The 17067-nt window shown below is 32.8% G+C and overlaps 1 protein-coding gene across 1 annotated transcript in view; it reads right to left on the minus strand.

The window, feature by feature from the left end:
* Positions 1-329: 329 nt before the first annotated feature.
* LOC145672755 (adenylate kinase isoenzyme 5) overlaps positions 330-17067 on the minus strand; it is a 167277-nt gene continuing 150539 nt past the window's right edge. The window contains exons 8-10 of the mRNA XM_081741925.1: positions 14797-14910; positions 10598-10762; positions 330-3607 (exon numbers count right to left, since the gene is read on the minus strand). Coding sequence (XP_081598051.1) covers positions 3050-3607; positions 10598-10762; positions 14797-14910 — 837 coding nt within the window. The 3' untranslated portion in view covers positions 330-3049. The remainder of the gene's footprint in view (positions 3608-10597; positions 10763-14796; positions 14911-17067) is intronic.

Consider the following 17067-nt stretch of genomic DNA (forward strand, 5'->3'; position numbering starts at 1 on the left):
AAATCACTGTTGGATCTAGTGGTCAATGGTAGTGCGACGAGGTATATGTGCATATTTTTTCTATAAACAGATAGAAAATAAACAATCAAGGTCCATTTAACAACTCTTAAAAATTTACAAGTGTTTTCCACTATTAGTAAAATATGGAAGGGAAATACCAGGGCAACACCTATGTAGCAAAATTAATTTGTTTCCTAATTTTATGATACATACAATAACTAAATTTGTTATATTTATCAGTTCTATGTTACATTAAAACACAAGTATATTTATTGAATCAGGTAATATTTTGATGTAATTTTATTTATATTTATATTTACACATGGACGTGCTTATTAATAAAGGTCAAAGTGGTGTAATCTGTTCCTGAAACTCGTTCAATATATTGATTAATGAAATGTACTTTTGGAAATTAGCAGTAATTTAATTTGTTTTCTTTCTTTATTGGACTTAGAAATGTAGATAACATAATTCTGAATTCAAAACACAAACATGAATCAAAGGTTTATTCTTATACGGTAATTTTTGATGCCAATAAATTTTATCTTAACACTGTAATGATTTTCAATATTTTTTGTTTACAGACAAAATAAAAGTTCAATCACAGATATTTCCTAAATGGAAAAATTCTTGCTTAGAATATACAAGGCTCCAGAATATATGAAATTTGTAAATGTCCTGTGGATACGATACAGTTCACACGATTCTATTTGACCAATATGTAATCTAGAAAGTAGTTGCTGCAACGGGATGTTACCACGTTGTTGTAGTAGTGGAGGGAGTTATAAATTGTTAGAATTCTGTCAGATGACAACACATCATGCATTCGGTGATCACTTTAAACCACGTCCACATCATAACAAGCAGCATTAAAATTTCCATTGAACGAGAATACCACAATTTCATTCGCTGGCTGGAAATTTACTTCCTCTACACAACAACATCCAGAAGTGTGTTGGATATCAGCAAAGCTCTAGAAGAATTAGTTTGATATTGACAATTTCTCAACCTTCAGCTCAGCCTTTTCAATCTAAATATGTTTATATTAGAGCGGCAATGAAGCTCCCTGTTTCATCACCATACGGAATTCCTAAGTGGGATATGATTCGTTTCTATGGAGACAAATTCATGCCAGGAAGCTATTAGCACCAAATCAATTTCTTCCGCGAGGTACATACTAGAGTACATATAAAGTATGGTAAGAGATAATCAAAATAACTCGTGCCAACTTTTTTTTTAAAAGACAGGTTCTATGATTCATTAGCAATATTATCGTTACTTGCATATAATACAGTTTATGAGGGGAAGAAGTTAAATATTAGTGTATATGTCAATAGTTCATAGCCTTGGAACCATGTATGCCCTAAAATAGAATTGTTCCTCCTATTATTCAAAAATTTATGTACACAATGAAAGTTAACAATCCAACAAGAGCATAGTACAACAATCTTTGTAATTTCACAAGAAATAACTTTCATACATTATATATACACATAGTATTCAAAATCGTAAAACCAAGTTTATATGTTACTGTATTTTCAATGATCAAAGCTTGTTTAAAATCATGTACAATGATGCTTTTTTTTGTATTCACTGTTATTTAAATTACAAAGTTTATATTATAATTATTAATATAGGATATATTTTTACATATTCATAAACAAAGGCAAATCATTTGTACCCGCACAATAACTATTACGTATCACAGTAGTCTTCAATATTAAAATTGAATGGTATTTCATGGTGATTCTTCACGGAAGTTTTTCAACTGAAGAACACCACACATTTGGTTGATATTTCAGAGAGTCTTTTTTTTTTAGAAAAATATCAGCAATATCATATGCATATACATATATATTTCTTATTGCTTGATTCACAAATCAACCCACGTATAAGTCAATCTCTAGTTGGATGGTTGTAATGGCAGGATGTAGTTTGAAGGGCGCCATAGTGAAATAGGATTTTGTTTATTGTAATATTCTCTCCGTGACATCACACTAAACTAGAAAATCTCTTAAATCTTGTAAATCTGTTTGTTTGTTTGTTAATTAAGAGACACAGCACAGTTGCACACTAACATTTGAATTCAAAGCACTTTTATCTGAAAATTTGTATCACTGAAAGTGGCTTCCTGTTATCTTACATCAATTATTTGCTCTTCGGCACTTATATTTTACATTTTTACACAATCATATTTCTGTTTCTACTCGTTCTCCCCTCTAATTTCACCACTACAAATGCATCCAGATACAAATATTAGTTCTTTACATAAGCTGCACTTGCAACAACATTTTTCTATTGAATCATCCAAAGTACTCTAATCTGGAGTTTTTTTTTTTTTTTTTTTTTTTTTGGTTAAGCAGTCACTTATACTTCAAAATAATATATTTACATTCATGAATATATTCAACCTCTAACACATTCATTCGGGAAAGTGAACATGATACTTTTTATATTATCAAATGTATGAAGGCACTTTGAACACACGTCTCAGATGCATTAAATTAAATTTAAAATAAAACATTATTATACTACTACCTTCAATTCTCAATATTCACACAATTTTGCTGTTTCTAGTATTATATACTTGTCATTGTAGAAAAATACTAACAAAATATTGAAATTTGAAATCTATAGTCTGGTAGAATTTTGGAAATATCACTTACAAGGTTTATAAAGGCAAGTGTGAATAAATTCCTGATGGATTACTTTGCTATGATCAGAACAATTTTATGCCTGAACTTTTTCGGTAACAGAAGTATCTTTATTACCTTTTCACTACCTTCTTGCAAATCAAAGTTCTTAAACAGTTCTATGCTTAATTTCTCACCATATACAAATTAGTCCTGCAAATAGTACCAGAACTTCGACTAAATATATGATAGTCCTTTCACACATGCTGTTAGCACTGTATCAAAGTCAACATTATGGAAGTCCACTTTCATCGCTACTCTCAGAAGCGAGGTTTTAATGGTTTAAGAGGGTTAGTTGCACTATCCACAGAACTTACACCAGAGTGTGAAATGCCACGGGAGAATTTTGGCCAATTTCATATATGAGGGTCCATACCATAACCTTCCACTTCTGCATACATATCACGAATCGTGTCCCTGGACGTTCTTCTCATAGGATTCATATTGTCACGCCATGTGTTCACTGTATTCATATTGGGCGCTCCTCCACCGCCTCTAGTTTGCCCCATCATCCCATGACGATTCATATTGTTATTGTTATTCATTCCGAAATTTTCTGATGGATCATCGAAGTCATGTAACATATCATCATAGTTTGACATCATACCGCCGCCTCCTGTGTTAAACATATTTCTGTTATTACCCATCATGTTACCCATCATATTTCCACCATGATTCATCATAGTACTGGGCGTCACCATGCTAACTTGATTCATTACATTACCTGGCGTCATCAAGGCTCCTCCACCAGACATAAGATTGCCATTAGGGATAGCGTTTCCTTGTTGTGGTACGGTGCCATTGGGAACCATAGAATTTATATACGGTGGGTTTCGTTTCACTTCGTCTATATGTTGTGCCACAACTTTGAGAAACTCTTCTTGAACAGCCGGAGTATCTGTATCACCATCAACCTACATGAGAAAATAACGAAGATGTAATTTCAAATTATATATGGTATTCATATACACAAAAAATGTTAAGATAAATCATTTAAAAAGAGAGAGAGAGATTTTCAGTTTCTTAAAAAAACTGTAAAAATAAAGTAAAAATAGATTTTGAGGGTAGAACGTTCAAGGGTTTAGAAAATCCTAAGATATGATGTGGCAGAATACCCTTGTCATAATGTTGTATCATACATTTTAGTTGTATATAATATGTTTAAATGAAATACCATGACTTTATAGATGAATTACTCGTGAACAACTCAAACAGGACTGGTTGTCAGTCCTGTTATATTTAGCCAAGCTTCAATTATTTAAGAGGGTGGTCCTTATTTTTCGACTTCCGTTTTTTTTTTTTTTTTTTTTTTTTTTTTTTGAGTCTCATACCTAAAATGGTTTTATAACAAACCAAAGGAAAAACGAGCTCAAATGGTGTCTCAAGTGCCCTCAAGTTTTTAATGCATTTACAGTACACAAAACGAGGCAAAGAGACCTTGTAAGGGTTGAAAAGACAATTGAAGGTGGTAAACATATTATGAATGTTGTATCTATTAAATGGTTAACAATAATTTGGAAATATCAAATGTGTGTTTATGGTGAAAAGCTACCCCGAAATGAAGTCATATGACCCTTTTTCTATTCAAAATCTTAAACCTGAATTCAAGATGTCCGCCATTATGATACTATGCAGTAATAGATGCAGCTCTACATCTATTACCCATATTCTAAGATCAGGCACGCACCCACGGAGGATCCACTTGGTTTGGATTCCCCCTACCCGAAAACTTCCTATCTCAACATACACTTTCGCTATAAAACTATACATGTTTAACAGAAAAATGACTGGTGTAGCTTAAAAACATTGATCTAATACTTCATATGTATTCTTTGTTTTATAAAAACAATCTAGTTCTATCACTTTTTTCTGGGCATAATAATGCCTGTTCAATAGTACATAGATGTAATGGCTTGTAGTATTAAAACTTCCCTCAAAGTTGGACCCTCCCAATAAAAATTTCTGGGTGCGCGCCTGTTCAAGATATGGTTTGGTGTCGCTGTCTTTAGCCGTTCCAAATATACGAAGTACCCTTGCCTCATATTGTATACTGTAAATGAAAAAAACTTACGGTTGCTTACAAAACCGTTTAATATTATTGATTTAAGCTAATTTTTCTCACAGGTTTCTTTGGTCTGATATGAAACCATTTTAAGGGACGCGACTTAAAAAAATCCATCGGAGATCGAAAAATAAAGACCACCCTAATATATATATATATATATATATATATATATATATATATATATATATGCGGGTTTATTCCCGTTTCGCCTACAAACCTTCTAGCAACTTCTATCATTATCTCAATCTCATCTTATCTGTAAGTAAACGAGAATTCCCGAGAATTAAACAAATTAATTTGAATTTTACAGAAAAAATTCAGAATCAATACTGCATAGTAATCCTTTTATTGTCTAAAATTCTCATACTAATTAATAAATGCTGTAGTAAGTTTGATTTCTCTACAGTGTTTCTAAGTTTCTATGTTTAAATTTCTCAACTTTATTTTTAAAATTTATTTTTTAAGATTACCCATAATATTTTTAAATGTGATCCTGCAACGATCAAATCCCGTCGTTGTCTACTATCAACATATTCACTTTAAACGTTATGCCCTGACTCAAGCCTTATCCCGGCTCATCAATCCTATAAAACTAATTCCTTCATTATGAGAAATGTGGTATAATAATAATAATAATAATAATAATAATAATAATAATAATAATAATAATAATAATAATAATAATAATAATAATAATAATAATAATAATAATAATAATAATATAGATAAAATAAGTTTAAATAAATTCGGATTTGGAAGGTAATTAGCTCCCATTCTTGGTATTCCACATTTTACTCCAGAGCTGCGTTAAATACTATCAAAGCAAAACAGCTTCTGTATCTCTTCATTAAGAGAAATTCGTACTCAATTTACTCAAACAGGAAGAACGAGGTAAAGAATTGACTCCGTTCACTTCACTTCAGCTATCTTTGGTTGGATACTCGTCTACCACTCTGGACATGAATCAGGAATTCAAAATTGAACTTAAATTAAGCAGCATTAATGCTATCCTGAACCTTCTCTCCGGGCCTCAATTTTACCCTACTTGCAACATTACAAGTATTTCTGCATTCAGGCATAAAAACTACAAAGTTACTTCCACCCATCCCTAACGGTGAAAAATTGCATTAAGAAATTTTCCTAGCAGGGCAGATGGAGGGCATAATGGTTCATCTCTCAGAATCACGGGAGTATCGAGTAGCCTTGTAAAGTTCGAGAAACTGATCTTGAATATCTAGTCACTCGCCTTTTTAAATTGTTCTGTGAGCCAATAAAAAAATAGAACTATATTGGTTTTGAAATGGTGACCTTTGGAACTATTAGTGGCACGGCACGTACTTGGTTAGAATCACAGTGAATCATGTCAGAGCTGTTGCTGACGTTGAAAAATAAACTTATTCATAAATCTTTGCAAAAAAAAATCTCTCAGACAATAAATAACTCTTATCGAGTGAGTGTAGGCAAAACGGGAATAGGCCAAACGGAAATATCCGTTTGGTCTACATCTAAGATGAGATTGAGATAATGATATATAATGCTTGAAGGTCCGTAGGCGAAACGGGAATAGGCCAAACGAGAATGAATCTATATAAATAGTGTAAATAGTGATTAAATAGTGGGTGATTAAATAGTGTAATGGTTAATCAATTTACAGCAATTTTTCAATTTTTATGAAATTATGTAGACCTATTGATAAGTACCATTGTAATTACTTGAAAGATCTGTTAATAAGTTAGTACATTAAACAAATCATGCTTTCGTCCTTCAAACAAATGGAAGAGGGGAAAACGTATTGAAAATTGATTATTATGTGACTCATTCTTCTTCAAGATATACCATGGCAACTTAAAGTAGGAAAGAGTTATGATTAAAAACAAAAGAAACTGACAAAAAGCAACGTGTAATTAACGACGTCTTTTGTGTGTCTCTGTCTGTAACTGATTATACGGAATTTTAATGCACTAATGTCATTCTTCAATTGAAATAATTCATTTCTGATATGGACTAAAGAATTTCACAAGGTTTCCGATAAAAACAGATTTCATTCATCAAAGGACGCAATTAAAGAACTGCATTAATAAAATTGCTAATTACAAGGAATATAATAAGTAAATATGTAAAGTATGCACAGAGATAATTAATAATTTCACAAATGACGTTTCATCAGTTGTTCATGCATAGATCAGAAACTGATGATTTGTAACTTTGAATTATACAATAGACTGAAAAAATATGTTGAAAAGTTGCACAAAGCTCTGTAATTAAAACATTTAAACAATTCTCTTTGAGTTCGTTCATATTCGAAGAAATTTGCTATTTATAATTACTTTCATACTCGAATCATGCATATTGCAGCAATGTCTTTTGCTTAACATTGTCCTACATTTCCATGTCAAGCTAATTGATACGGGAAGTATAAAAGCGAATCTTACCAAGGTATTAGCATGCTGAGAACTAGACCTTTGGAGCATTTGTTATTAGTAATAGACACTTGTTTCTAGTATATATAGAACGGACCAAGAGGATAGAATTAACGTTATTCTACTATTGTATAAAGGGAATCAAAATTGGTAATAGTGAAGCGGCCTTGATATTGGTAATATTGATTACATCTGAGAAGTACAACTAAAACATTAAGTTTATTCAACGACGCAGAATAATCTTCCAAGGACTCATAAGCACCACAATGTCTGGCAATTTGTTGTTTTAAAATAGAATGTGGTACAAGTTTTAAAACATGGTACCTGTCATAATGCAAGTAAAAGTATAATTCCCTGACAGGTAAATTCGATCAGGACAAAATTATTCCTATCAGTAGCCTACGCAGAATTTCAGGGTCGGGGTAGGGTGGAGTTCCAGCTCCAAAGTTCATATCGTTTTTTTTTTTTTCTGTAGACATACTTTAGTATGGTGAATGTTTATTTTTTCATAATACCTTCGTCACAGTGGTGAGGTAAAAACCAATGAACCTCACTTTTTGATTCGTATTCGTTAGTATATAATTTAACAAAATTCAAGGTATTTGCATCTCAGTGAAATCTTCCTCAAAGATATCCACAGTATATGATAAATTCCTAGGAGTGAAAGAAGAAAGCTAAATCGATTTCTGGAATGTGTTTAAAATTTCTCCAAAATCGAATTATTGTCTGTTAATTAATAAGATTTATATAGAATTGTTATACACAATAACACACTGAGCAAGGCTCCTATAAATTGTTATAAAAACCCTAAATTATCAGATGTTAAAAAAAATTAAGAGCTCTCTTCAACGTTTATTCGAGAGAACAGACAGCTAAAAACTTTTATTACACAAAATTTGATTATTTTCAGCTTTTAATATACAATCACTTAAGACAACGGCTCATATTTTGAATTTGATGTTTGTATACCGAACGTGCAGAACTTTAAGAATTGTATTTTTAAATTCAAAAGAATCATACTTTTATTTATTTTTGAGTTGAGATACCATTATGTTCGTATATATATATATATATATATATATATATATATATATATATATATATATATATATATATATATATATATATGTATGTATGTATATAGATATAGATAGATACATACATACATACATACACAGAATGCCCAACTAAAAATTACTATTTACATCCACTGTTTCAAGTTAATTACCTAGCAACTAGCCATTGACCCTAGTGAAAATAATACTATAACATTAGTAATACAAAAGAGAAGTGCTATTACATGAACGATATACGTAGAATGATAAAAAATGGTTACAAAGAATATTTTGTCTTCTGTATGAGAATAGCTGGAAAATCAACACACCTGAAGATAGAGGATACTCAACACTAGTTTTCAATGTAATTACAGTTTTTGTTCAACCGCTTATCACAACGATAGATAAGTTTTCTATACCATTTACATAGAAATCTGAGGGAAGTTTTTCGTAGCCACCATGAGGCAACAGTTTTGACATAATCACATGCCAAATAATGGTGGCCAGCCATTCTTTGCTTTAGAGCAGGGAAAAGGTGAGTTACTAGGGCTAGGTCAGAGCTGTAGAAGGAGTGCTCTCTAGTAGTTCCAAGCCAGTGTTGCCACACTTGGTACAATTGTACCAAATTCAGCCCTCTTTGACATTCATCGGCCCGTTGGTACCACGCTGGCATTTTCAGCCCCTTTTGTGAAAAAGTTGGTACAATTCTACCAAATTCAGCACCATTTAACAAATACTTGTCACATTTCCAAAAGTCTCAGTAAGACTTTTCCTACATCTCACGTTACTCATACTGTGTGTTGGACTCTTAAAAAATGCTGTTCAATATTCATTATGTGATGCTGCACCGCATAACGCTACGAACTTTGGAAAATTCGTAATTTGAACTGTACCGGGAAAACATGACGCTAGATAGGCGCATTTGCGCCGCGCATGAAGGAGAGGAGAAGGAAGCAGTGTGGTGGAAATTTGTTCGAAATCTTAAAAGAAGAAGCACACACCAAGTGTTGAATATTCTGAAGAAGACAAACGTGTGCTCAAATAAGTCTATAATTTACGTGTCGTAGTAAAAGCTTCATCTACTTCCATGGTTGTTCAGGGCCCTCCTTTGGACGTTTTTAATATATATATATATTTAAAAAGAGCACTTTCTTGATTTCGACACTTGGAAGAGGTGGAAGGGGGGTTCCAGAACTTTACCTCTTTTAGTTTCGTGTTACATAGCCGTGTATTACATTGGTATAAAATAATAAATTCAGCCCTTTTTGTTCCAATTTGGTACTATTTTTCAGCCCACTCTGGAGCTAGGACTGTGGCAACACTGTTCCAAGCATAACGTCAGTGGTTGAAGTACTGGGTCTACCGCTGTGTCCAGGGTTGCCATTAACAATATTGGTCCATCTTTCTTTGAGGACATGACATCACTTCCCTGCATGTTGCTTTGAAATCTAGCCGTTTCCGTAAACCTCTACAATCTGTCTATGAATGTCGGCAGATATAGTACTTTTGGCCCACAGGAACCGCTCCACTAATCTCAGTTCTACTCTTGACCAATTTTTCAGATGACTCATCATTTTTAATATCCGCTTCTCGAGAATAGGCCTACATGATCAGAATCCGAAATCTTCAAACCTGCACCAAGACAGACAGGTTATTAATCTACAAATAAACTTTCGTTAAGGTACAGTGAATATCAAAACTTTTATGCTTTGTAACCCTTTTTTTAGATCATTTCTCGTAATTAAGGATAAAACCGAATGTGGAAAAGCAAGATGAAGACGATATCTATCTAAAGTTCATTCAACGAACCTTCTGATCCTGATGTAAACATTGCAGAATGGTATTATTCCGCCAGTCATCGGATGATTGGCTATCGGTCACCGCTTCTTTCGAGAAGCACGTGCTTGTATCCTGTCAACGTTTTGCATATTCCCCGCAAACGGCCATACTCTAAACTGTGATTGGCGCATAAGGTGGGTCAAAACCACTTTCTACGCATGCGTATTCTCTTTTATTGCATTAATTCAATTTAGTTCTTAGATACAGTGTTGTTTCTGTTATTTCATTGTAAGTAAATTGTATTTCTGGTGATGAGCCTTATAAGCAACAAAAACATTGAAAAACAGCTTACTTGACAATGGACTATTTTCTTGTCGCATGGATGCTCCAAGGCTCTTTAACCAATAAAATGAAACAATCACCACATGTATTTGTTTACATGAGGTACTGAACGTTCCTTGAATGAACTATAGGTAGAATGAAAACTATATAAACATATGAAGTTACTGTCCAATTGGCCAGAAAATTGAATCTTTTCACATTGCACAACCAACTTCTAAATTCGAGAGAAGTATTAATACTTACGATTGTTAGTCTATTCTCTTGATCCATTGTTTTCAACATTGGTAGCGTCATTTCACGGAAAAGTTCCAGTCTACGCCTAAACGCTGCAACACTATCGTCTAATCGTCCACGACCCAATTGCAGCTTCGAGCAATCTAATAACACTACCGGAGGCCGCTGCCGGAACTGAAAGTATAGAAAAATAATTATTTGTGACTTCAATATGGATTCAGAACACAACTACACAAAGTGTATTTTCTGTTAAATCCATTTGTAGGTGTACAATAGTGAAAGGTATTGAGAACCTGCAACATCCGTCTTTATAGCCTATTGATTGATGTGGGGAATTATTATTCTCTTTTCTTCTCGTATACTCGGTTTGAAATCGAATCAACGGGGCTCTTCATCACAGGTCCTAACTAACCATTGAAGTTCTGTTGCCCTCTCTATCCTCAAAATATTGTTTAATTGACATCAGAATTCCTGTTTGTTCCTAAGAATTGTGTTGTCTCTTTAATATAAAGGTATCAATATTTATATTTTGGGGAATATAAGTCTTTACGATGCGCAGATTCTAAGATTGCTCATACTATGTCGTCACTGCAAATTTCCAGTATGACTGCAAACACATCGAAGAGCAGTTTTGACAAAGAACTACCTTGCTTTCCGTTGCCTGGCTTTTGCTTGTCATGGCTTTTACCAGTAATGATTATCTACTCGTGGTTATTGGCCGAAAGTCATGAGTCCGGTTGAAGAACTTTTTGGCTTTATCTGATTCGCAGAAAATAATGAAATTGCTTTCGTTTCGTTTTCAACTAAAACAAAACTACACACCATAATCGAAAAAGATAGTGTGTGTATATTATATTTTAGATAAAGAGCTATTCTATTTAAGATGAGAAGAAAACAATAAGTTTTATAGCTGCTACTGCTTATACGTCGTGTATTTCCTGTTGGTTGGATTCTATAGGATTCTTACCTACTTTGTTCATATGAAAGGTGAATGTTTGTAAAAAGTAGCTTTTAATTTGCAATTTGTTTCCATGTTTCCAAATACCTGATATTAAGAGAAAAGTCATAATTATAATGGAAAATTGGAAAATGATAATTTGTTGGTGACTAATTTTCCTCTACAGAAATTGAATTTTATAGCTGAATGTGCAGTTAAATATAGTGGAAAATTTTCCACCTAACATCACTATACATAATATCCAAAATTGTCTGGAAAATGAAAAGTTTTTTTACTTGTTTCTACATCATGATGAAAAGTTTCCGATTTATGAAAATTCCTTTCACTTGTTTCTACAGAGCAATAAACCTTTCCGATTCACAAAAAGTTGTTTTACTTTTTGCTTCAAAATGATGAAAATTTTCCGACTCATAAAAAGTTCTTCAATTTTTCCATACAAGGCAGGAAATATTTCGATTCATGAAAAATTGTTTCACTTGTTCCTACATAGTACTGAAAATTGTCTGAGCCATGAAAATTTTCAGATTCTTTAAACGATCTTTCACTTTTTAACATTTCTATACATGAATTCAATCAATTTTATGAATACTGAGGAATTGTTACTTGATCACTGATATTTGTTAAGAACGGATTTTTTTTCCGGAAAAATATAGAAGAACATTTTCCACCTCACATCACGGCTAAACAACGATGTAGGAATAAGTGGAGTATGTTTTTATGAATCGGAAAATTTTCATCACAGATTACAAGTGTCTTATCTTCATACTAATAAAGAAGAAAGAAGTTTAAGTAACTATTGGCAATTAGTTATTGGAAAACTATTAAGAAAGTATTTCAAGTTTAAGTAACTATTGGCAATTAGTTATTGGAAAACTATTAAGAAAACCAAATTAGAAAACAAGTTTCTACAAGTTACGTTGCAAAATCGTGGACAGATGTTTAAACAAAGGGTTTGTTCACTTTTCCAGTTTTGGCCAATAACAACCAAGCATGTATTTACATCTCTTAGGTGTGTTCTTTATCGTGTATCCTAGTAATTGTACTTCTACTGTTCAGTAAATTACCACGATGTCTGCGTATCCACCTGTTCTTAAGTGCTGTGAGAAAGATTGGCGAAATTATAGTGTGCAATTTTGCTATTTTCAAAGTTTTGTTGTGAAGTAAATTGTTATTTCACTGAAGTACTTTAACTTCAAACCATAATTCTGTATCTCTATTACTAATGCAAGATTTAAATGCAGTAAAGATTAATATTACATATTAAAGAATATATTCATTCACCTGTGATTGATTTTGTGCCTTTGAGCAAGACTAGTTCTTTTAGGGCAAAAGCCACGATAACATTCTTCTTTCGGGGAATAGCCATGAAATTCACGAATGGGCGAAAGCCACGGAGCCTTGATTTCTCCTAGATTTAAGATTTCTTTTACAGGGATTGCTGTTGTTTTTAAATTAAAAATACGGATCACATTTATGGAACTTTGCACATGTTTTTGCTGTTATATCTAGATAGATAATTAACCACAACAAAAATTCCTATTATTGTGAACCCAATTGGACAGGCTATTCTGCCTTGAGTGATGTATGTGTTATGCTATTTTAAAGCTTTAGGCCCATTCATTTCACTCTGTCAATGTTATTTCTTCTAGTATTACTCTATTATTAATATTCGAAAGTGACCATAAATAGTTTATAAGGATTTTGGTTTACCGAAAACTCCTTTGTATATTGACTTTGGTTGTCTATGCTTAGGATACAAAATACTAATCTGTCCGTGCCATTCAACGTAAAATTGAATACTAAATGGCTTTCCACTCGATAAGTCTAAAGACCTAAATATTTTCTATTTTCGAGTTACTAAATTTAATTTGGCGTAAAATGCTATACGTATTTAAGCTAGGTTTGGTTAAAGAGTAAGGTATAAACCACAAAAACTTCTTTTTGTGACACTGTAACTTGCCTTTGCTTTATAGTGCAGAGACAGTTCCATTACAAATATGTAAGCCAAACTGAAATTAAACTCTGAATACTTCAGTCTTCTGATTCTGTGGACAAAATCTACAGCGAGAGAAGTTCTTTCAGTTCCCCGTGAAATTCATTGAACGATTCGAATTCTACGTTTTAAACTAGATCGGCCAAACTCCTTGTCTCATACACAGAAGCGCACACTTTCATAACTGAACTTTAATAACACATTTTGTGAAATATATATTTACAATGTTGAATTCACAGATTTACTGATCCTGTTCACAGAACGTAACTATTATTATAATTCTAGCAGTAAAAGGTTAAATTACAAATATTTCAAATAGCCTATATATTTTAACTTGTAATACTACACGCAATACTAAACTCCCTATATTTTTGCGCTCGACCCTAGCCATAGGAACTAAATATACGTTTCTGATTGGTTGGAGTTATCTGTTAGTCCGCCTCCGTAGTACACATATTAATCCAAGTTACACCACCCAAGTGTGAGGTAATGTCACGTGGTATTATGACGGGGGCAAAGGTGAAATAAAACAAGCCCTGCGGGACCTCTAACCCCTTTCGCTCGCTGACGCTCACTCAGCTATGTTTCGTAACGTAAGTAAATCCCTTTTTTATTAATAAAGTTGTTCGTCCAAAGTGGACTAATTATCAGGTGACATTACGTCACGACTGGATAGTTCAACTTCAATGTAAATTTAACTAATCTCCTGTTGGTTTCTAACGTCATTGTTTATAAGGACTGTCAGAAATTTCTTGTCAAATAGTGGAAAAAGTACAATTTCTGCATTATATGTTACGTACAAGGGCAATGAGTATTATTTTCATCTTAATTTACTGGTAAAAGTATTATGAAAATAAAAAAATAAAAAAAAACTTTCCTTGGGCCGGGCTTGAACCCATGACAAAAGCGATTTCCATTACTAGCCCACTCGTTAGCATTCTTAGATATGAGGACCGATAGCATCTGGAGTTTGATTTGTGCTATATGTATCCTACGTAGCGAGAAATGGATAACTTCAACCAATCAGAATCGTGTATTTAGCTCCTATTGCTAGGGGCGAGCTTGATTAAACTAAATGCAAACACGCAATACTGAAAAATAACAGCATATTTCAACTCGTACATTTTCATATTTTTCTCCTCGCTTCAGTTACTATTCTTTTATCTTTCGAGCATTTAATTCCATTCTAAATTCTATTGCTCCAATGTAAATCAATAAATACTACACATATTAAGTACAAGTATAGCAGTGTGTTACCTTAGTTTCAAAGGCTTGTACTTGAGTCATATCTCGTGGAAAACCGTCAATTAAAATACCTTCTGCAGTCATATTCGCCGCCATTTGCTGCTCAACAAGCTGGAGGACGAAGTTCTGTAAAAATAAATAAACCACGTCATTAACGTAATGTTATATATATATATATATATATATATATATATATATATATATATATATATATAGGTAAAAAAATGTTTAATATCAATATGTCATGTATCTAAACAAGTTAGAACTAGTTATACCATATTCTGATTAATTATTGCTAAGTTTAGCAGATGATAAATGTGGATGCTTATCTTGGTTAATAGTAATTCGAGTACAGCTCACAGATGACGAGAAGAACCGGGGAACTCCGGGAAACAGGGGAAGCGGAGAAAGGTCAACGACACGGTCAAGTCCATTTTCGGTTTTTGAGATGTGGTCTATACTTATATGTCGTCTGCTACTCCAGGTAGTTATCTGTGTGCTACTTCGTGGTGTCATTTGAAACCCCCGTGCGAAAAGTAGGCGAGCCCATACCTACGTCACACTACTTCTGCTAGGGTTCTTCTCGTCATCTGTGAGCTGTAGATAGTTATGTCAAAGAAAGATATTGAGCAGTTTTATCTGTCACTCATTACATTAAAAGTTTATCAGGAAGTAGTAAAACTGACACTTATAATTAAATCGGTATTCGAGGTGGCACATCTAAATATAGTATTCACTCAGCAGGAGTTATACTGCTTTTTATCTCATACCTTCTTCAGATGTCAGGCAATGTAAGAACAAGGAAACTGCCCTTGAGAACAGAGAATAGGGTATAACATACAAAAAGAAAAGTATATAGATATTAAACAACAATCTTCTAACTACTTTAAAGAACAGCGTCTGGAACTGTGACATCGAAGCTCCTTTCAGAGAATAAAAGATTCATATACAGTTATTGTACCGTACATAACTCTTGATTGGTTATTTTGGGTTTTAGTGTTCCTTTCAGCAGCAAAGCTATATGAGACGTGGTTTTTATCGAAAAAAAGGAAGCATAAAATTTAGATGTCACAGAGGATTCAGTTGAAAACAAATGATTGCTTATGAATGTTTTTTATGTTTTCCCAACTTCTTTATTATTTTTTTTCAATATAACTGAATAACAATAAGCAATATGGGCTTTTGTAAAAGTTGGTCAGTCATATTTAACAAAATATACATGCACAGTTTCTTTCAATCCCTGTTCCTTTTGTATAATCAGAATTTAAGTGATCGGAAATTTGAAGTCATAAAAGAGCTTTCAAATTTTTGACTTATAAGAGTAAAAGAAGACTGGAGACAGCTAAAAATATAATTAACAGTTTTTTGAATACATTAACTGACTCACTCTCTAACTTTTCGATTCTTCTTCTTGTCCTTAAGGAGGATAGGGAAAAGCATCGACAACACGCACATAGGCTGAACGCCCGTTAGCTACTTACTTGTAAAGTAATTCAGTCGAGAAAATTTTTATATTGGCAACCTCTAATTAGGCCTACTTCTCTTCTACGACTACATTATACTTTGAAACGAAGCAACACATGCATGGAATACTACTATAAACGGTAGTTTCGGGCTGTGGTCTGTAAAATCAACAGTTGGAATATCAAAGGGATGTGAGCACACTCAGGTGCGCTCTCTGCTCTTGAGATTACTATAGTTAGAAAATACGGAAAGTGGAAGTGTCACCACGTCTCGGTAAATTAGTAGCAATTCATATTTTATTATGAATTAGATCTGGAAAATATCTTATACTTTCATATCTATTGATTTAAATTTACTTTCACTGTCACTATCAATCATATTCAGTGTATGTAGTATTCAGTTTGCATTATGTTTGAATTTACTTCTAAACATAATGAAAAGTTACTGCTTTACATAAGATTGGAAGTTATTTTTACTTAAAACTTCTACAATTATGTCTTAAAACACAAATTAAATGAAATGTACCTTATACTATAAGGAATAAAATATGTTTTATTTAAATTACTTAATTAAAAATAAAAGAAACAGTGCCAGATTCTCCAGGCACATTTGAAATAAAGTAACACAGCAGTGCATGGTACCTTATGTTTTAAAGCAAGATTAGAAATAATTTAGAACGTTTTTTTTTTTTTTTAAAAAAAAAGATTCCCTCTTCTTTGATAGAAGTAACTTGAATTCACTTGTATGCACTACCATTATGCTCGTATTTGTTTGTTTCTCCAAAGCTTGTTTGTATTTTATCAACAATTTATTCTTTTT

This window comes from Thermobia domestica, chromosome 2 (assembly GCF_964235325.1).
Source record: "Thermobia domestica chromosome 2, izTheDome1.hap1.1, whole genome shotgun sequence".
NCBI lineage: Eukaryota > Metazoa > Arthropoda > Insecta > Zygentoma > Lepismatidae > Thermobia > Thermobia domestica.